This window comes from Urocampus carinirostris, chromosome 11 (assembly GCF_059441175.1).
Source record: "Urocampus carinirostris isolate Australia breed hairy pipefish chromosome 11, RoL_Ucar_1.0, whole genome shotgun sequence".
Lineage (NCBI taxonomy): Eukaryota > Metazoa > Chordata > Actinopteri > Syngnathiformes > Syngnathidae > Urocampus > Urocampus carinirostris.
In genome coordinates this window covers 11066087-11086340 of record NC_142359.1, presented here as the reverse complement: position 1 = coordinate 11086340, position 20254 = coordinate 11066087, and the positions used below count along the sequence as shown (strand labels likewise).

At 39.5% G+C, this 20254-nt stretch overlaps 1 protein-coding gene across 2 annotated transcripts; it reads left to right on the top strand.

The window, feature by feature from the left end:
- The first annotated feature begins 5376 nt into the window (after positions 1-5376).
- LOC148356396 (uncharacterized) lies at positions 5377-16797 on the top strand. Of its 2 annotated transcripts, XM_088347373.1 has the most exons (11): positions 5377-5598; positions 5704-5770; positions 5855-6039; positions 6395-6532; positions 6617-6734; positions 6812-6989; positions 10038-10176; positions 12065-12220; positions 12288-12334; positions 14790-14869; positions 14947-16797. In XM_088347373.1, exons 1-11 carry the CDS (start codon positions 5507-5509, stop codon positions 15028-15030), a joined length of 1284 nt encoding a protein of 427 aa, XP_088203499.1. In that variant the 5' UTR covers positions 5377-5506; the 3' UTR covers positions 15031-16797. The 2 variants fall into 2 exon arrangements, with proteins under 2 accessions (XP_088203499.1, XP_088203498.1); XM_088347372.1 differs by having other exon boundaries at positions 5377-5770.
- The last annotated feature ends 3457 nt before the right edge of the window (positions 16798-20254 follow it).

Here is a 20254-nt window from a genome sequence, read left to right as displayed (position 1 = left end):
TTACTGCTCATTATTTTCTCCAGCTTTTGTTCCCGTCCAGTTTGTCCTGTTTATTTTTGATATCCTGTTTCATTATCTATTGTCTGTCCCGTCCTGTCCGGTATCAACCCCATCTGTCCGATATCAACTCGGGCAATTGGAATCGATCTCGTCGGTCTCTGGCTTCCTGTCTTTCCACGCCAGACCGCTGTCTAACGTTCATGACTCCCCATTTCCAGTGAAATAAAAGGCTTGTGTGAGAACATCACGCGTTTGGGTCCTGATCCTGTTCTGTAATATTTCTACACAAGCTATACAATGTTGAAGTCATTCCAAAGAAAATTGTCAAAACGATTGGCTTACGAAATGGGGTCAAACATTTTGGAACACCCTGTGATGAAATGATAAATGGGATGTTGTGGCCAAGATTTTCTTCTTTTATACTTGCCTCAAAATAAAATTTGCCTCTCCTCCCTTTTTCCTGTGACGACTTAGTTAAAAAAGAGATGAACACACCCGTTCTTTGGACTTTCCCTTGGTTTGTGACTACGAGCGTGGCTTCCAGGAAAAAAACTCAATTATGGCGGTTGATTGACATGTCATGCTTCAGTTTTACTTCCGACAGCATGAGAACGTGAGACAGTACAGGCAATATTTGAATATTGTGATGTAGTTCCTCATTTTCTGTACTCCAATAAAAAACGTCATACATTCTACGTTCTTTATCAACCAACTAAAATATCCCAAGTCTTCTGTTGTTTTAATATTGCTGGTCAGGGTTGGGTAGAGTTACTTTAACTTGATTACTTTCAATTACTTCTGGATTACTCCAATACCAAATATGCTAATAAAAGACAAAAGAAACTAAATATGAATAAAATGATGACTCAAAACACGTGGTAAGCTTTCTCTCCTGGCTTTGATCTCTTTGATCTCCGGCAAAACGAACATAAAATGAGACAGAAACAAAATGAAAATAAATCCAAACAGCTTGCCAACATCATTTTTGCCATTTCATGTATTCCAAGCCTGCACAAAATGTAGTCATTTTATTCATATTTAGTTTATTTTGTCTTTTATTAGCATCGCTGGTTCGCGCCTCGGCCGAGTCATACCTAATTGGTAAAATGGCGGCGCCCTCTGTTGGCTGCGGCTGCATCGGCTCGCTACAACGGGTCAGGTGTATCGACATTTCGTTCTGTGTACATTGTTACAAAGAATGACAATACAAAGGAAATTATTATTATTATTATTATATTTGGTATTGGAGTAATCGAAAAGTAATTGAAAGTAATCAAGTTAAAGTAACCCTACCCAACCCTGTCAACATATTACAATATGATGAAAATATACGCCAGTAGCCTGTAGGTCATAACAAGCAATATTAAAATAAGAAAAATCTTGCACTATTTATGTTGATATGTATTTGATCCAGAATGTGTGATTTTTTTTTTAATTGTACAGACGCTGCCCTACTTACGAACGAGATAGATTCCGGACGATCGTAAGTTGAATTTGTTCGTAAGTTGCTTCAGTGCTTTATTTTGTATGTTTATGGTTCGTACAACTATGTTTAAGGCTTGTAAATGTAACCAGTGTGTGAAATCAAACGTTTGCTTTATTCGGATTTCGAAATGTTTGTTCGGTTTGGAAATTTCGGAATTTCGGTTGGTTTGGTCATTTGCATACTCGGCGGCCAATCAGAAGCCTGCATCGAATAACTTCGTGCTTCCGGACTTTCCCGAGCGTTATAAGGTAGTGTATTTGCGTATCATTTTCCAAAGTAGACGCACAGAGAACACAATAAAAATGGATAAGTGGTTAGGAATCAAGCCAAAAGCTCAGCCCCAGAAGAAAGATTCAAAAGAAGCAAACAAAATGTATGGCGCTACAAAAGGTAAACCTACATTAATAGAATCGTGGAAAGAGGAGTTCACGTGCCTTGTAGCAGACGACGCAACGCAATCATTGCATGAATGAAGATGAGTAAATACAGGTAAATACTGACGGCAGATGGAAAACAGTGATGTCATATACATGCAATAAATGTTATTAGCAGATTAAAATAAACTTAATTTTAAAGTGTCGTAGTGTTATATATTCGGATTATTAATCCTTAATACTTTGCAACAATGTTTTTTTTGCGATAAGTCGTCTTATTGTGTTTCAAGTTGTGAAAAATGTGGCAGGCAACTTTTTGGGTGGGCAGGCAACTTTTTTATTTTTGTTGTCTGCCCAGGTGTCCAGTAACTTTTTGTCATGAGTTTCAGACACTGACATAACCTGTATAAATTTTACTGAAAAATAAACATTTCATAAAATAATATGCTATATAAATATAAACAAAGTTAAGTTTGACTTACTTTTGAAAGATAAGCTTCAAATGCTAGGCGACTTCCTCCTTCGGTGTAAAAAGTGGCTGAAAAAAAGAAATCCAACCATTTTCTCAACCGCATCAAGCTTTCCTATTCCACTTTCATTTCAAAAGAAACGTCTCGCCTCTTCTTTACAATTCACACCAACTATATTGAATGGATGCATGAGATATTAAACAATAAAAATGTGAAAGTTCTTAGCGCGCTGGAGATACAGTATTGCATGTTTGCACACAAACTAGAAAGAGGAAGCCGGCTTTCTTCGTGGTAGATGCTGGGTGACCTCTCACAGCGCCACATGCCGGTAGTGGCGGAAAGAAGCACTACAGTAATGTTCTGCACTCGGAAAACGGTGCACACAATACAAAATCTAACTTACAGCAATGTCAAAGCATAATTCGCCATCCCGAAAAAAATGTTTGTATCTACCATTTTTCGAAAGTTAAATGGTCTTAAGTAGGGGAGCGTCTGTATCACAGAAAATAAAGAATGCTATATTCTTATTTTCTGTGACTGTCCTCTATGTTAACCATGCATAAATGATTTGTGTATAATTATTAATTGTATCATTGGGTATTATTATTCTAATTATAATTTTTGGTATTTCAAGACAAAATCAAATGGGAAATAGTAATAGCAGAATAATTACATTTTCTGGCATTGGAGTAGTATATATATTTTGCAGTAGCACTTGTATCTAAAAACACAGACCTGTATATTAATATATTTTGTTATTGGAATTATTGAGAGACAATACAGAAATGAAAAATATGTTTTTTTTTGTTAAAAGAAAAAAAGGCCGGCAAATTTTAAACAATAAACACTATGGATAAAAAAAGAATAAAGTAATTTTGTATTATACACCAGGAATCGTTGGGTATTCTTTTTTTACTGTACGTTACTTGTCATTGCACTTTAATTTATTATAGTTTAGTAAAAAACAGAAAACAACCTTTTTTTTTATTTCGTTGAAGTGATTTTAGCCCACTTTTGCAAAAATATAAAACATAGGCTACTGACATTACCTGAATAATACCAGCTTCTTTAAACTAATGTTCTTTTAATGGGAATATTCATATAAGGAAAATTGTCTTTTGGTGTGCCTGTTAAAAATGAAATATTACTAATGGAGCCATAACAAAATATTGCATTATTTATCAGATCATACTGGAATATAATTGTTAGTTTTTCAGTAAGTTCCATTTGTTTTACTAGACTATATTTGCTTGATTATTTTATTTGGGGCATCCATTCATTTGACTTTGACACCCATGCTTTAAAGGATTACTTTTAATATTGTGGTGATTAGTCATGTGAAGAACATGCCATGACTGATCTAATTGTTTGTGATAATAAATCTTCTAAAACCGTGTCTGAAAAGAAAGAAAGGACTTTAATGATAAAGTTTGTATAGAGATTTAGAAACTATTGGATTTTGTATGTGTTTTCACATACACACCAGTGTCTGAAATAACAAAATTACGTCGAGCGTACAACTTCCACAACGTCTCTGCCTGGGTGGCCGACAACTTTTTAAAGAAAAATAATCTTTCGGGGTTTTTTTTGTTTTTTTTTTAAATCAAACGTTTCCTTTATTCAGATTATGAAATCTTAGTTCAATTCGGAAAATGCAGTTTGTTTGTCAATTTGCATACTGGGCAGCCAATCAGAAGCCTGCATCGAATAACTTTGTGCTTCCGGACTTTCCCGAGCGTTATAAGGTCGTGCATATCATTTTCTGAAGTAGACGCCCACAGGTCACAAGAAAAATGGATAAGTGGTTAGGAATCAAGCCCCAGAAGAAATATTCAAAAGAAGCTAACAAAATTGATGACGCTACAAAACGTGAACGTACATTGAAAGCATCGTGGAAAGAGGAGTTCACGTGGCTTGTAGCAGAGGACGCAACGCAAACATTGCATGAATTTAGATGAGTAAATACAGTTACATACCGATGGCAGATGGAAAACAGCGATGTCATATACATGCAATGAATGTTATAAGTAGATTTATAATAAACTTAAATTTAAAGTGTTGTTCTGTTGTGTATTATGATTATCAATCCTTAATACTTTGCAACAACGGGTTTTTTTGCGCAGTCGACTTATTGTGTTTCAAGTTTTGAAAAATGGGGCAGGCAACTTAATGGCTGGGCAGGCAACTTTTCAGAGTCTGTCACTTTTTGTCATTTGTTTCAGACACGGTATACACAAAAAGCAATGTGCGTGTATAAAAGACTAAATAAAAGTTACATCTCCAAAATATTGGTCGAAAAGAGAGGTCTCCAATGTGAAACATTTGAGGAAATGCTTCCTTTTTATCAGAAGACAAATATTTGCAGTTCTTGGTTGTATTTGTCCTGAAAGGGGGATGCCACATGTGCGGTCCCTTCTCAAGGTTTCTTCATTTTCCTCATGTTGAGGTTTTTGAGTTTTTCCTTGCCCTCATGATGGTTCCAGACCAGGGGATGGTGTAATAATAGTCTGAAAAAATAGTCTGTGTAATAACCTGTGAAGCCCTTTGAGACTCTTTGGGATTAAGGGCTATACAAATAATAATGATTTGACTTGATTATTTTATATGTTAGGGTCATCATGAAAGCAATAGTTCATGGTTTCCTTAACCGGGTCAGCAGGGCACCAATGAAGACACAACTCTAGACAGCCTTTTCCACTGTTAATGTTTCCTGGCCTGGTTTTGGGTGGTGGCAATATTGGCACCAGTCCCTAAAATTTTCACAAAACTCCAGGTTTTGCTTTAATATAGCCACATTTGCTGTAACCACCCTTAAAAGATCTGTGTCTAATCTTTAATTCGGTAGTTTTTATGTTGATCGTTCGATAACACAATGTTCTGGGAGCCTTGGAATTTGATTGAAAATGTTGAAAAGTCAGAGTAGGAGTTACCCTTTATAAGAATGATTGACAATGATACAGTTAAGCTCAGGCAGTTGTCACGAAATCCTACACTGGGCATCAGAAGAAAAGAACTCAATAATCCGTGTGGGCGGTGAAAACGAGAAAACTGGAACATGTTCCGGAAGTTGTCAAGGGGAGCCAATGAACCTGCAAGATCTAAGATATGCTTCTTCAATATTCCAAAACCATTTGTGAGATGGCACATTCCAACACCCAAGTAACAATAATTGCGCAATGGCAACCTGCCAGGCCTCACCCTTGCATTCTGCTGCTAAATTAGGGGAACACTCATCTTTCCCTAGAAGAACAAGTCGGACCGCAAACAGGTACTCGAGTCAGAGGATCACTTGCCACTTCTCGAGTTGCTCGAGCGCAGTGCGGTCGTCAGTCATGCTTCGCATCTTATTGGTCTTGTCACTGCTGGTCTGCAGATCCTGGACCTTAACCTATACCGGGACGGCGGTTACCTACCAGTCGTTGACATCGGCCGATAGCACGGTACATCCTCTCTGCCTTTCCTGAAGCATACGTCTGTCTCTGCTTTCCTAACATGAGCTCCGGTTGGAAATCCATGCTCTGCAGGCCGTTGTCATCTACAAGTTGGGCTCCCGGGAGTGCAGCAACGTCACGGTGGTGGACTGCCCGTTTGCTGTCTGCTCCATCAACATCATATCCGTGACACGAGTTGATGAAAACAGCGGAGAATGGTGCCAAGATGAAGTGATCGCGCATGTGACCACCGTTGACGACCTCAATGTTTTGCTGCGGTGAGTCTCGACCACCTTCATTTCTTCGGCCGCTTGTCTTCTTGCAACTCTTCTTCTCGTCTGCATGTGTTTTGCTAAGTACCTCCATGTCATGGAGTGTCGGACAGACCCAAACATGAGACACAAAAGATATAGTCTGACCCCCATTAGGGGGGACGTTTATTTGAACAGGAACAAACAAACTGAGGTACGGGGCAGAGGTGATCTTGAAAGAGGGCACCAGAGAAAGGGGTCTTGGGGGTCTTTCTTGTTTTTTTTAGCACTCGTTTTCAGATGTGCGACACAATGAAGCGACACCTTGTGGTCAAATAAAACCCGCGCTAATTTTAGGAAATATATAATCTCGCATTTCCAGACTGGATGGCATCGAATGGATCGCTAACAACAACAATGTCAAGGATGCGCTGGCCTTCACCGAAGCTGAGCTGAGTAATCGGTCCGACACCCAACGGCCGAATCGTTCTCCTCGGACCGCCATTATTCCCATTATCAGGTAATATCACCCCAAATTCGGGTGTGGTCAGCAAGGCAACCAGGGTTAGTTAACCTGACTGAATTATTTCATTCATTCCACAAGGATCCCATCGAACTGCTCGCGCATCGTGACAATACCAGCCTTTGACCCAGATGGAGACAGTCCGTTTTGTATCCCTGTTGCTGACGATCGAAATCCCTCGTTTGTTAAAATCTCCAAAGTAAGTAATCTCACACATGCTCAGAACGACACCCTCCTCGATTTTCCAAACAAGGAACGACTGCCGTTTCTTTACAGGGGTGTGACATTCAAATAGAGCAAACCGACGTCAATTTGGAGGGAGTGTACGCCATTCAAGTACTCGTTCAGGAGTTGGCCTGCAGGGACTTTAATCTAACCGATGTCAACGGGGAAGTTGTTAGCATACAACAAGATCAGGTCATCGGTGAAGTTCCTGTCCAGTTTGTGTTGAGGGGTAAGACTGTCTAAATGCATAAACAATGGTTCTTAACCTGGGTTTGATCGAAAGCTAGGAGTTCGGTGAGTCAGTCTTAGGGGTTCGGTAAAGCCTCTGCTACGGACGTCAAGCTACACTGACTCATGATCACTGCAGATGATCATGTGATATTGCTTGACCAATCAATGATGAGTCTGGTGCACCCAGTAGTGATACGTGTGAATGTCATCATAGAATGTCGTGTAATTTCTTTCTTCATCTTAATTCAAACTATGTCAAACCAAAATAAGAAAGTGGTTGGACAAATATGTAAGATATGTGTAACTTTGAAAACATTCCCCTTCTTGACCACTGTCTAAGTAAGATCAAAGGTATGTTTGGAATTGGTGATATATCCGCACCCGTGGAACTGAAATAAGGAATTGCCATGCACTTAGATAAGCTCGCAAAGACTTTCGGCGGATACTCTCCTGCACGAGACCCAGCATGGGTGAGGCGGCCATTCACGGCAACAGAAGTCAATCATGTATATCTTGACGAAATCATTGAAATTCAGCAGAACCTGATTCAATGGCAACAACAACGCCCTAATTCTAATTGCCCCAAGGCAGTCAAGTCGTGTTTATTTGTATAGCCCTTAGTCGCAAGGAGTCTGAAAGGGCTGTGCAGACCACAGATGATTGCAAACTACAGACTATTATTACACCATCCCCTGATCTAAGACCTACATGAGGCCAAAATAACACACAGATATTGTCAACATGAAAATTTGGATCCTTCATAAGCTATAGAACAGAAGTGTGTTTTAAGCCTATATTTAAATAGTTCCACTGAGGTTGCAGATTGAATCTCAGGGACAGCACTGGGGCCCGAATTTAGAACGCTCTCGAACCTGCTGATCTTTTCTTGGCTCTTGGGATGACTAGTAAACCATTTTCTGAGCGAAAGCTCCGGACCGGAACATAGGGGGGAATTAAATCTGAAAGATATGAGGGAGCAGGTCCATGCATGATTTTGTATACTACCAACAGAACCTTAAAATCACATCTTAAGCTAACAGGGAGCCAATGCAGGTTAGCTAAAATTGGGATCATGTGATCTTTCTTGTCTTAGTTAAAAGCCTCGCTGCAGCATTTTGTACTAGCTGAAGCCTCTTGATTTTGGACTTCGGGAGACCGGAGAGTAGTGCATCATCGTAATCGAGACGGGATGTAACAAACGCATGAATTATAATCTCCGGATCCGACTGAGACAGCATAGGGCGAATTTTAGCAATGTTGCGAAGATGGAAGAAAATGTCTGAAAATTTTTAAATCAGCTGATAGTTTTGCGAACCTTATTCATGTAATTTATAACAGGAGCAGGACAGGTTTGATCTACTTTATATTTACAATTCTCACAATGTACTTACGATATTTCAACTTTTTTGCCCACAAATCAAGCAAAGTCCTCAATGTATACACCCAACTTGAACAGCAGGGGAAGCTATCTATCAAACATGTTTTGGTTCTCTTTTGGTATTATCAGAGTCATTGTCCAGTCTCTGGAGTTCCCTTTATTCAAGGATCTGTAGCATAAGACCCGAGGGCCTGCTGCAGCCTGCAGGACGATATTGTTAGCCCCTCACCGTAATATGTAAGTTTAATGTTAGAGTTTTATATGGATGCTCCTTTCAGGGAGGATCTCCTCATAATTGTAGAACTAAAGCTTAAAGGACAGTGGATGCATCTCGCAAATAACTTTCAGTGGGCTTCTGCCTTTGAGACAGGTGTGTTAAACATGTCTATGAAACACAAACTTTCCGGTTTTGCAAAATGTAAATCTACATGCTCTTTCTAACTGCTGTGAACCCCGGAAAAAAACAATGCACATAGCCTACAGAGTGCCTTTTTGGGGGGTTCGGCCAGTGAAGCGTACAATTGTGGCTTAAATGAACAGCATTCATTATCCTTGGTTGGCTACTGCTGCAAGGGGGGATACTTAAAGGATCTTACATATTTCAGACGGGGTGTGGTCTCCATTAACCACGTTAAATGAGAGATAACACTACAGTGATATTTTAAGGAGGGGCAGTCCTATTCCTCTCCTATCTCGGTGTGGTGTTTGTCTCAATACGACTGTAAATTATTTAGGTGTCATGGCAATCTACATGATAGAGCGGTTTATGCAAAAGTCCGATATTACCAGGTTATTTTATCTCCTTTTGATAGTACCAAATATTGCGGCATCATCGCTATCATGTAACTAGAATGGCTGTCCACCATTACAGTATCACCCGCGATGAGACATGATGGTAGGGCGCCCGCTTTGAGACTGGGAGGTCGCTGGTTCGCGCCTCGGCCGAGTCATACCTAAGACTTATAACATTGGTAAAATGGCGGCGCCCTCTGTTGGCTGCGGCTGCATCGGCTCGCTACAACGGGTCAGGTGTATCGACATTTCGTTCTGTGTACATTGTTACAAAGAATGACAATACAAAGGAAATTATTATTATTATTATTAATTGGGTGGCTTTTCCCTTTTTGGCAGGGTCATCTGTATTTTCACCTCTAGAGTGACCTACTTGATTGCTTGTAAAAAAACTGATCGTGATCTTGGCTAAACTTGCTCTGGTCTGAAATAGAAAGATGCTGAGTCAGCTAAACAAAAAATGCAGACAACTGTTTGGCAGTTCTCACACCTAGGATACCCTAATGTCAATCTGGCCTGAGAGAGTGGAATGTCTTTGTGAGAAAAAATGCTTAGTCAACAGAACCAAAAGGGCCGAGTCAACTTTTTTCCGCAGTTCTCATATCTGGGGTAACCTTGCTGGCTGTCTGTAAAATATGGTGTTGGTATTTGATGTTGATCTGGCCTAAGAGAGTGGAATGTCTTTGTGGGAAAAATGCTCAGTCAACAAAACCAAAAGTGCAGAGTCAGCTTTTTAGTTTTTCACATCTAGGGTAAAAGTCTGCTAAAAATACATAGAATACTGTTCTTTCATTAACTGCGAAAAAAGGAACATTTTTGTGATATGACAAAATAACTTTAAGACTGACATTAAATTCCCATTGTACCAATTTACAGTGGATCCAGGAGTGGAGGACTGTACCGAGGGATTTTACCTGCCCACGTTTGTGTATCCTACACCCGAAGACGGACAGCATATATACGCCTTCGTAAACAAGACACTGAAGATTGAGATTTTCGCAGCATCCGTGTCGACGTACGTGTTTCTGTTTAGAAACTGCTGGGAGACAATTTTTGTCATTCCAATGTATTGGGCCTTGTCACATTCCACTGTTTCATTACATAGTTGTTACCACAATCCACTCCCTTGTGGTGTTGGCCTTCAACTTTAGAATTGACTTCACATCATATGCAGCATTCTAAAACTTATATATAACCAAAAATGGGAAAAAATATAGCGAAATTTAGACAACTCAGTAGCATAGCTGTCAACCCTCAGTGACCAAAATGGCATTTAAAAAAAAGTTTGACTTTTGCCACAAAAACTGACTTTTTTATTGGGTATTTTATTCAATACATGTATGAATATTTACAGTAATACACTGAGGGTGCTGAAAACTCCCTCAGTGGTCCCATCTTTGTTTTTATTCCATTATTTAAAGGTGAGGTATATCATTTGTGTCCTTAAATAGTTGAAAATTAAATATCTTCTCTATTATGTTTTAACAATGAACAATTCAGTTCAAAGGGCCCTTATGGATTTTTTTGCTGTCCCTATTTGCCTTTATATTAGCAAAGCTGTTGGAGTGGAAATATTTGGTAGATGGATTGAGGCCCGGTGGAGATTTGGGGAGTGACGTATGCTCGTCCCTACGTCTTTGTTTTTCTTCTATTTGTTAGTGTATAACACTACACTGCATAGAGAAATACACAAACCAACTTTCAACAATCATGGAAAATACTGAACACAAGTCCTGCTTCAAATAAATGAGTAAGTGCATTACTACTTTTAGTGCACTGAACAAAAATGAAGAAAAAAGTGATTTAATTTTTAAGATAGTTGTCTTTCTCTTTTAAAATAGTCAATTACGAACAGAAGTGCGCAAAAATAGTCAAAAAAAAGAACCAGCATCCTATGCAATCTTCTTTGCAGGTAAAAACATAATAACCTTATTACAAAAATGTTATAACAAGATTAAGTCTGGCACTCCAGGATAAACATGCAATAAAAAACTTTCTAGTGAAAATTGAGACATGGTAAAAGTTGTGGATGGAAATAAAAGAAGGCTTTGTTGACTCAGCTCAAATATGTTGAAAGGAGATTTTATTATTACGGTAATCATGCAGCCAGTCAATGGCCACAGGTCTCTCAGAAAAAGGAGATCTCACCCCCTGGATATATTGCTGTTAGCCTAACATCTAATCCCAAGGGGGCAGGAAGAGGAAGCTCCGTGTCTAGTGGTGATGTTAGCAATGTTATAGCCACGTTCTCCCCTTAATTCATCCCCCCATTTGGATTGAAAACCGTCAGACTAAATCTTCCCAATCTATTAAAATATACCTCAAATTCAAAGAGAAAGTTAAAATAGGAAAATATTTCCAAGGTATTTGAATGAATGGGGCGGCAGTAGCTCAGGAGGTAGAGCGATAGTTTTAGGATTAAGGGATCCCAGTTCGAATCCCGGCTTGTCCGTGTTACATGTCGAAGTGTCCTTGGGTAAGACACTGAACCCCCAATAAGCAGGTTAGCGCCTTACACGGCTGCACAGATCACGGCCGCTATTGGGAAATGTGAAGCACAATGTAAAGCGCTTTGGGAAGTCATTGACTTGAAAAGCGCTGTATAACTGTAGATCATTTCATTTCAATGAAAGAATCAATAATATTTCCAAGGTATTAATAAATATCCCCCCAAAAAAGACTTTAAATGAAATATAGTCGTCTCAAATATGTTGAATATGGTAAATCATTAATTTCTGAACCTGATGTTTAAATATTGTTGAAAATTTGTTTCAAATACAAAAAAACTCAGGTTGACAGGTATGCAATAGAGTCTATTGAATAGACTCTGAACAATCCATTTTTTCTTACGGGTAATTTTCCAAGTTGGCACGTATTAATATCATGTTGGGGATGTGTTTTAGTTTCACCCAGTTGCTGTTCAGCGGGCCAGGCGGCACAACGAAAAAAACCTTGGGCACCGGACACTTTCTTCTAGAATGGACTCCGGCTCCAAAAGATTCAGGCCTGCGTCAGGCCCTCTGCTTTGTTGTCGAAGCGAATATCACGACGACAAACGCGTAAGTATATTTGCTTATTCTTCGTCGGCAGATTTAGCATGCTAACGTGACCATTTCTGTCCTGCAGTGTTGTGCAATCAAATATGCGCTGCATCTTCTTGGTGGTTGACCACTGTAAGTTGTCTTTTATCGTCTGTTCCATAAATCATTTTGCACGTGGCAGTGGCGAGCTCATCTGTATTGGGAAACATATTTAAAAAGCTGTGATGCGCAGCAAAAGCAGGTTAAATGCATCCCCGAGGAGGAAATTGGACATGTTGGCTGGAGATGAAAGAAGGATTTGTTGACTCAGTTTAAGTACGTTGGAAGGAGATTTTATTTCCAGGAAAAGTAATGATTGATCCAATGGATAATTGTCCATCATGTCCAAATTGCGAGAACAATGCCAATCCCCTCTGTGGGCCATCCCCTAATTTATATTTCATATTTCAAGGTGGTTTCGCTCTTGGAGTCAAACAACAAGTCTACACTTGTCAGTAGGGGTGCCAACATTCTGATAGCCCATTTTAACTTTGAGGAAGCCATGGTCTGCTCCCTAACGGTGGTATCATATGTTTTGTATTTGCCTCAAACCTCCCATTTGGATTAATTGCGGTCACGATTTTTAAGTCATCCTAGTGTTAGGAATTAATTTCAAAATGTTCTGTTTACCAAATTGTTCGAATTAGTTATCAGACTCCATTAACCAAACACAAACTACATTCACCCAAGAATTTATGCGCGCTCGTTTCTTGATGGAAAAGATGAACAGGAAAGAAGACATTTCCACACGGGGGCAGATTTAATTTCATTAACCATTTAACTAAGTGTACTCCATCGAAAACGTCGTTGGAGTCTCTGGAAGGTCCTTTAGCTGTCTTCTTGGCCCACGTCTCCCCGCAAGATGGCGTCTCAGCTCCTCCCATGGGCGTGCCAAGGAATTGCTTTGCGCCCACCGTTCTCACAACACAGTGCCTTGTTCTCAAAACAACGCCTGCTGTCCTCCGTCTGGATGTGCTGAATATCTTAGCAGTACGTAACGTTCTGTAAACAACATCTTCCACCACTCATGCCTGCCCTGAACTTTCACTGCTCATTGAATAAAGGCACGGTCAGTAAATAACTACAGCATTAAACTCAATAAATGTAACTTTTATTCAATCGTATAAAATCCTTTATAGTCAAATGTATAAAAATCCTTCACTGGGTTTTAAATTTGAATTAATTCTGTTTGGTATGGAAATGCTTCTATCCTTTTATATAGTCCAAATTAACAGCCCTTGTTGTAAATCGGCTTTTTCCTCTTCCACTTATTGGTTTTATTATGAGTAGCAAGAAAGTAGGTTATTGTGATAAAGCCTGTAAAACAATGAACAGTTCCTTTGAAGGTTTCATTCACAGAAGATTCTGGGCATAAGTTACACACAATAACTGAAGCAAGATCAAAAGTGCGCTCATGAAAAGTGCTTGCTCACTAAACGAAACCAAAAGTAATCGTACAGTAAAACAGTCCGAAACAGATATAGGAAGTGCTGATATGATAACGCTCAAGGCCACAACTGGCTACAAAATAAGGAACTGAAACAACAGAGGTGTTTGTATGATCATGTAACTGGGTTATACAAGTATGACTAAATAAATGAAGTTATAAATGACTACCGTAAATTCCGGACTATAGAGCGCACCTGATTATAAGCCGCACCCACCACATTTCAAGAGGTAAACCGATTTTGTGCATACACAAGCCGCACCTGTATATAAGCCGCATGCGCCCACATTTAAAAATGTAACACCAACACAAAATTAACTCAAACCCGACTTCAAGTCCCCCGATTGAAACTAAATGTCCTTCATTAAAGTCCACAGTCCAAAAATCACAGCCGGCAAAATGAACGGAAAATGATACTGGTACTCAAGGTTTGATGCAGACCTGCAGAGTCCGGGTCCCGGTGAAAGTAATCCAAGTAAAAAAGTGTATATTTTCCAAAGGTAAGAAAAATATATCAGATGAACACATTTACTGACACAACTCCTTTTTCTTTAACCAACTTTTTACCCCCTCTTCTTTCCTTGTCTGTCCCTCACCTTTAGCGGTCCGCACTTAAACTCGGCCCCCCGCGTTTGTTCCGCCCCTCATTTTTCGTTCACACGTGCAAAACACATCAGAATAAGTGTCTAAAATAAATATACAGTTGCAAATACATATTATACATGGGTTACACATATTTACAAAGACGGTACACCGAGAGAGTTTTCAAAGCTTTAATAATAACAATATAGCTTGGACAGGGCAGTTAATGGTAGCAACACTTGAGCGCCGCTGGCGGCCGTTAGAAAAATTACATAAATTGGCCGCATCACTGAATAAGCCGCAGGGTTGAAAGTTAGGGGAAAAAGTAGCGGCTTATAGTCCGGAATCTACAGTAGATTTCTACAATAATGACTAAATATTGAAAGTGACCGATTTGAATAGTACAATACCCTTTACTGCAAGACTCCCATGCTGAAATGCGATTGGCCAAATACAGTTCACCACTGCCACGTATCCACCCAGCTAAACGATCACAACTAAGTTGACTTTTGTCTTTAGCGCTTTTCGCCCTGGATGCCAGGTTCTTGTCCAAAAGTTTCACTCCCCTACGTGACATCGAAAAACTCGGCCTGCCGAGGGTAAGTCGTCAACGTTTCGCAAAAATAAAGCGAAGATCTGAATGTGCACGCTTCGACTGACGTTTCGTGTCCTGCAGATTAAAGAGGAGCTGGTGGCGCGAGGATTACCCGCCGACATCGTCCTGAGGGTGGCGCAATACAACGAGACTATCATCGATTAAATCCCCTAAAACCCTTTTTGTACGATATAGATTATTCCGTTAACGTCAAGGTGGTTGACTGATTAGCCTCACATTTAAAATAGGGAAGCGACCCAAAATTTGGGTCGATTCGATTCATTTTGCTGCGTCGTTTTGTGTAAAACGACCTATCGAAATGGATCTGTTTGGGTTGTTCTGAACATAATTAACCACGATGCTTAGTAAAATATGTAACAAATTTTTTGCGTGTTATTTTAAACAACACACAGTGTTGGGGTAAAACAACCCAAGTTTAGGTCAAAATAGACCAACACAATATTTGGGTTCATTTTGACCCAACGTCCGCTGTTGTTTTTCAGACAATCCCCACAAAAACGTTATCATGATTTAGTATCTTTATATAGAAGATTTCTTAAAAGAAGTTTATTTTAACCTAAGTATGGGCCATAAATTGACAAACCCAATACTTGGGTTCATGAGACCCAACTTTGTTTTGTTTTGCAGAAACAACCCCTACAAAATGTAATAATGTTTAAGTTTCTTTACACAAGAGAGTTCTGCAAAAATGTGTGTTAAATTAACTCAAGTATGGATATTACAATGGACTAACCCAATATTTTTGTCACTTTAACCAGTTTTTTTTGTTTTACACAAAATTACCCAATTTTTGGGGGGTTGTTACAGGAAAAATGACCCACATTGTTTAGTGTAAAGGGAACCAAATGTTTCTTTTATAGTGAACTCTTTTTTTGCAGAAAAAAACAACAACCTTGAAAACTTTAAAAATAAAAACAAGTTGTGGGTCAGAAATAGACCAAACCAAGCATTGGGTTGATTTGAGCCAACCTCCTTTGTTGTTTTACAGAATCATGTTTCTTTTGTGCACCAATCCAATACGAGTGTCAACCTAAAATATTTTCTTGGTTGTTTTACCCAAAACAACCCAATTGTTTGGTTTGTTATACACAAAATGACCCAGCCTTTATGGCATAAGATGAACCCTTTTTGTTTGTTTTCATGTCAAACAAAATTACTTTTTTGTAGAATTCTTTTATATAAAAATCTTATATATAACCCAAGTTTATGTCAAAAATGGACCAACCCAAGACATGGGTTGAATTGACCTTATGTCCTGTCCTGTGTTTTATAGAAACAACCCCAAGGAATAAATGTTTTTGTTTTTTGTCCAAGTGAATTCGCAAAATAATTTTTCATAAAAACAAAAAATATATATACTTAACCTGTCTGGGTCATTGTTTTTGTAACAACCCAAACAATTGGGTTGTTTTTGACCCAAGTCAACCCAAATAAGCCAAAGTATTGGGTTGGGTGCTTTTTCTGACCTACATATTTTTAGAGTGTGGCTACCGGCCGCCCCCTGTACAGAGTTTGTATGTTCTCCCCGTGCCTGAGCAGGTTTTCTCCGGGCATTCCGGTTCCCTAAAAATGCTTGGCAGTTTGATTGGCAGGTCCAAATTGTCCCTAGGTATGTGTGAGCGTGTGATTGGTTGTCCGTCACCGTGTGCCCTGTGATTGGCTGGCATGTCCCTAGGTATGCGTGAGCGTGTGATTGATTGTCAGTCACCGTGTGCCCTGTGATTGGCTGGCAATCAGTCTAGGGTGTCCCCAGCCCACTGCTTAAACAGAACTGGGAAGGCCTCTAGCAACCTTCGTTAGGATAATCTGCAGAAAAATGAATGAATATAATTCTGTATTTTAAGCACTTTATGAGTCATTCCTGTGATGGTAAACTTGTATACATGTAAATAAAATTTTTAGTTCTCCCAATTGGCTCGTCGTCATTTGGAAGTCAGTTTTGGAGTTGCAGGTCTGGTTACTCTTAAAAAACTTTGTGTGCTTTAATAAGGACATGTTTTTGGGAGGGTTGTGCTATTACAGTTTAATAATCGAGAGTAATTAAATAGCTAGGCTAAGAGTCATGTGGTAGATTTGACTACTGCTACACAACCATTTATTTTTTTCTGAAACAGTCTTTGGAAAAATTACGATCTGCAGACTTTGAAGTCTTGTTGGCAAGTGCTTATTTCGCCTTGGGTGCATTGCAGACTCTACAGTGATGACGCTGAAAGATTTTTTTTTAAACACAAAAGCGCCACTAATAAACTTTAATTACAAAGGGCAGAGTTACGCACAAAAGCCTTTTCCAAGAAAACAAAAGAACCAACCTTCCTCAGCAATGTACCTTTAAAAGGTGCATCATTTAGCACATGCAAGTTTTAAAACAAAAACAATATTGATAAATTTAAAAAAATTAAATACATTAAGTATATTATAAACAAGCGTTTTTGTAAATACTTGTTAGTAGAGATTTTTTTCTCTTCATTTTACATAACATGAGCCTCACCGAGAGGGAACTGATATAACTCTGTCATCTTGCTGCTAATTGTTCACGCAACCCTGAACCACCTGGGTTGAAGAGGCACCACTTCCTGAGGGGTGCCTTGGGCAAATACAGCTTGGCGGTGCCCATCCCTCTACAGGCCAGTTTTTCGGGTAAGGGTTTACTCCCCCACTTGAAAGATAGTCCTGGTTTCCATTTCTATCAATAGTGGAAGACCTACACCACGATACAGCACCTTCATCATCTGGTCGCCGTTGTTTTTAAGTGTAAAGAAGCTCTAGAGATGACCCAGACAGCGGCATGTGACAAAACTAATATCAGATAAATGCTTTTATTTCCTGCACTTTATGTAAGGTAATTTATTGTAAAGACAGTCCAACCATTTAAGTTGCAGCAAAAAAAAAAAAATGTGCCTTATAATACAGTGCGCCTTATATATGGCTCAACATTAAATCGCAAGGTCTCGCAACTTACGCAACAGCCGCCGACTCGATTTTCCCCCGAACGTGGAGTAGTCCGCGGTGTATGCTGGGATTTATATACCGGCGTTTCATTGGCTAACCAATGTGTCAATCATCATTTGAATCGATCACTATTGGCTAAAGTTATTCGGAGCCTCGGATAGGCTATAGGGCCAAAACAAACCCTGCAATTGGCCGAAAAAGATGTGTCAATCATCCGTTAAATCGATCACTATTGGCTGAAGTTATTCGGAGCCTCGGATTGGCTAGAGGGCCAAAACAAACCCTGCAATTGGCCGGAAAAGATGTGTCAATCATCCGTTAAATCGATCGCTATTGGCTGAAGTTATTTGGAGCCTCGGATTGGCTAGATGGCCAAAACAAACCCTGCAATTGGCTGAGTTTAGCAATGGCGTAGCAAGCTTAGCAAGCTTGCTAAAGTACGCCATAAAGAAACATGTTTCATTAGTCTGTATTTGTAAGGTAAATATTTTACTCTGCTGGATTTACTTCACTCACGGTTGTAAGAAGACCATGATTGCGTATCATTATTGAACGTGAGAACCTAAGTTCTATGCGGCTTTATATTTTCCCGGTATCTTGTTTTAGAACGATCTTGATGTTGCTGTGATGAGTTGAGTGAATTAAACTCAAGTGTTTATTGTCATATGCACAGTGAAGTTGCGAGCGAAAAAGAAAATAGAAACTAAGAAATGTTTGGCATTTCTTGAATCCCAAGACTTTAACCTTCCGAATGATATTTGAAATGATGCATTTGAGTGACATCGTACGGACACCGCATTCGCACGTGTCTACGACACGGATTTGCTTCTTTGCAAGCTTTGGGAATGTTAAGGGGGTAATCAGTTTGACTGAATCATCTGACTGTTATGTCGACGTTCCCATTGTAGCGCCTTATAATCCGGTGCGCCTTATCTATGGAAGATATAGGACCAAAAACTATTTTTTGAGGGTGCGCCCTATAACCCGGTGCGCCCTATAGTGCGGAAAATACGGTAAATAATGACCATAAATAAAATAAAACTGAAACTTAAATCCTAATTAAAGCATTTGTGCATAGTGCTTACCTGTTTTACACTTTATAATCATTATTCCCCACTGTATGAACTATAGGAGTGGATGTAATGCAGTGGTAACCTTACTTACAAATTTAATCGGTTCTAGGAGTAGCTTTGTAACCTGAAACATTTGTAAGTAGGGATGCCTTTTGAATGTTATCGCACTAATCTGTTCCTTATATACGCAAGATCACAAAAACGCTTCCCCTTTTTTAAACCTTTCTAGTATCTCTTGCTTTGTTTGGATGACCAGAAAAAGTCTCTACCTCTTGCCCACTTTTCTGCATGTATTGTGGGGTGATGAGTCAGCGGACCAGCGTTTGACCTGAAGCATGTGAATGCCTGCATGGACCAGCTGGCAGAGATGGGGAGCTGCGTCGTGACCGTCATAGACTTTCTGGACTAGTTTACAGGCTGGGGGCGTCGCTGCTGTCATGCACTTTCCGGACAAATTTTCAACATGTTACCTGGTGTTTACTATGTTTGTGTACTGTAATGCAAAATGTAATTCACCCTGGTCATCCTGAAAGGGGGATACCACTTGTGAGGTCCCTTCTCAAGGTTTCTCTTTTTCCTCACGCTGACGTTTTGAGTTGTTCCTTGCCCGCATGTTGGTTTAAGATCAGGTAATTGTGTCATTGTAATCCAGTGCAGTCCTTTTAGACATTTTTGTGATTAGGGCTATATAAATAAATTTGACTTGACTTGGGTTTGTTGCGACCGATATATCTTTGTAGCAGTACCATATAGTAGACTGTTTACGGAGCACGAAGGGGACACGAAGAGCACGCTGGGATTCACACATGGTAGAACTCTGGGAGCGACGAATGGCAGAGAGTATTGTACTATATTTTTTACCTTGTATCCTGAAACGCCTTTGTAACTAGAGGCAATATTTGCCTATTTACGTCTTTTGTAACCTGAAACTTTTGTATATAGAAACATTTGTAACTAGAGGTACCACTGTATTAAGTTTTACTGTAGTAATAAAAACTGCTTAACTTCTGTTCAAATAATAGCGCATGTTACACCCACAAAATAAAACCTGACGAAAGGCTGGGCATAAAAAAAAGTAAAGAAAAATTGAGCTGTTTTGATCATTTTGAGATTTTTAGTCTGGACTCACGACCGGGCCAGAATAGATTGTCAGACATTAAATAGAATAAATAAATCCCTGGCTGTACCAGACCCGAAACATTCTGCATGTCACAAAAAAAGTACACTATTAAACACAATAATGAAAAGTGACTGACTTGAAATTCCTAACAATTGCCATTAAACTTCGGACAAGAAGTGCTTCCGTGGTGATCAAAAGAGCCAGCACCATCCCTGGGAGGATAAGA

What these genes read in the sequence shown, in the direction of transcription:
- LOC148356396 (XM_088347372.1), top strand. Translation starts at nt 5,507, where the DNA reads ATGGCAACCTGCCAGGCCTCACCCTTGCATTCTGCTGCTAAATTAGGG. An exon ending in GACCTCAATGTTTTGCTGCG is followed by an intron (nt 6,040 to 6,394) that starts GTGAGTCTCGAC and finishes TCGCATTTCCAG; the next exon opens with ACTGGATGGCATCGAATGGA. An exon ending in AAAAACTCGGCCTGCCGAGG is followed by an intron (nt 14,870 to 14,946) that starts GTAAGTCGTCAA and finishes CGTGTCCTGCAG; the next exon opens with ATTAAAGAGGAGCTGGTGGC.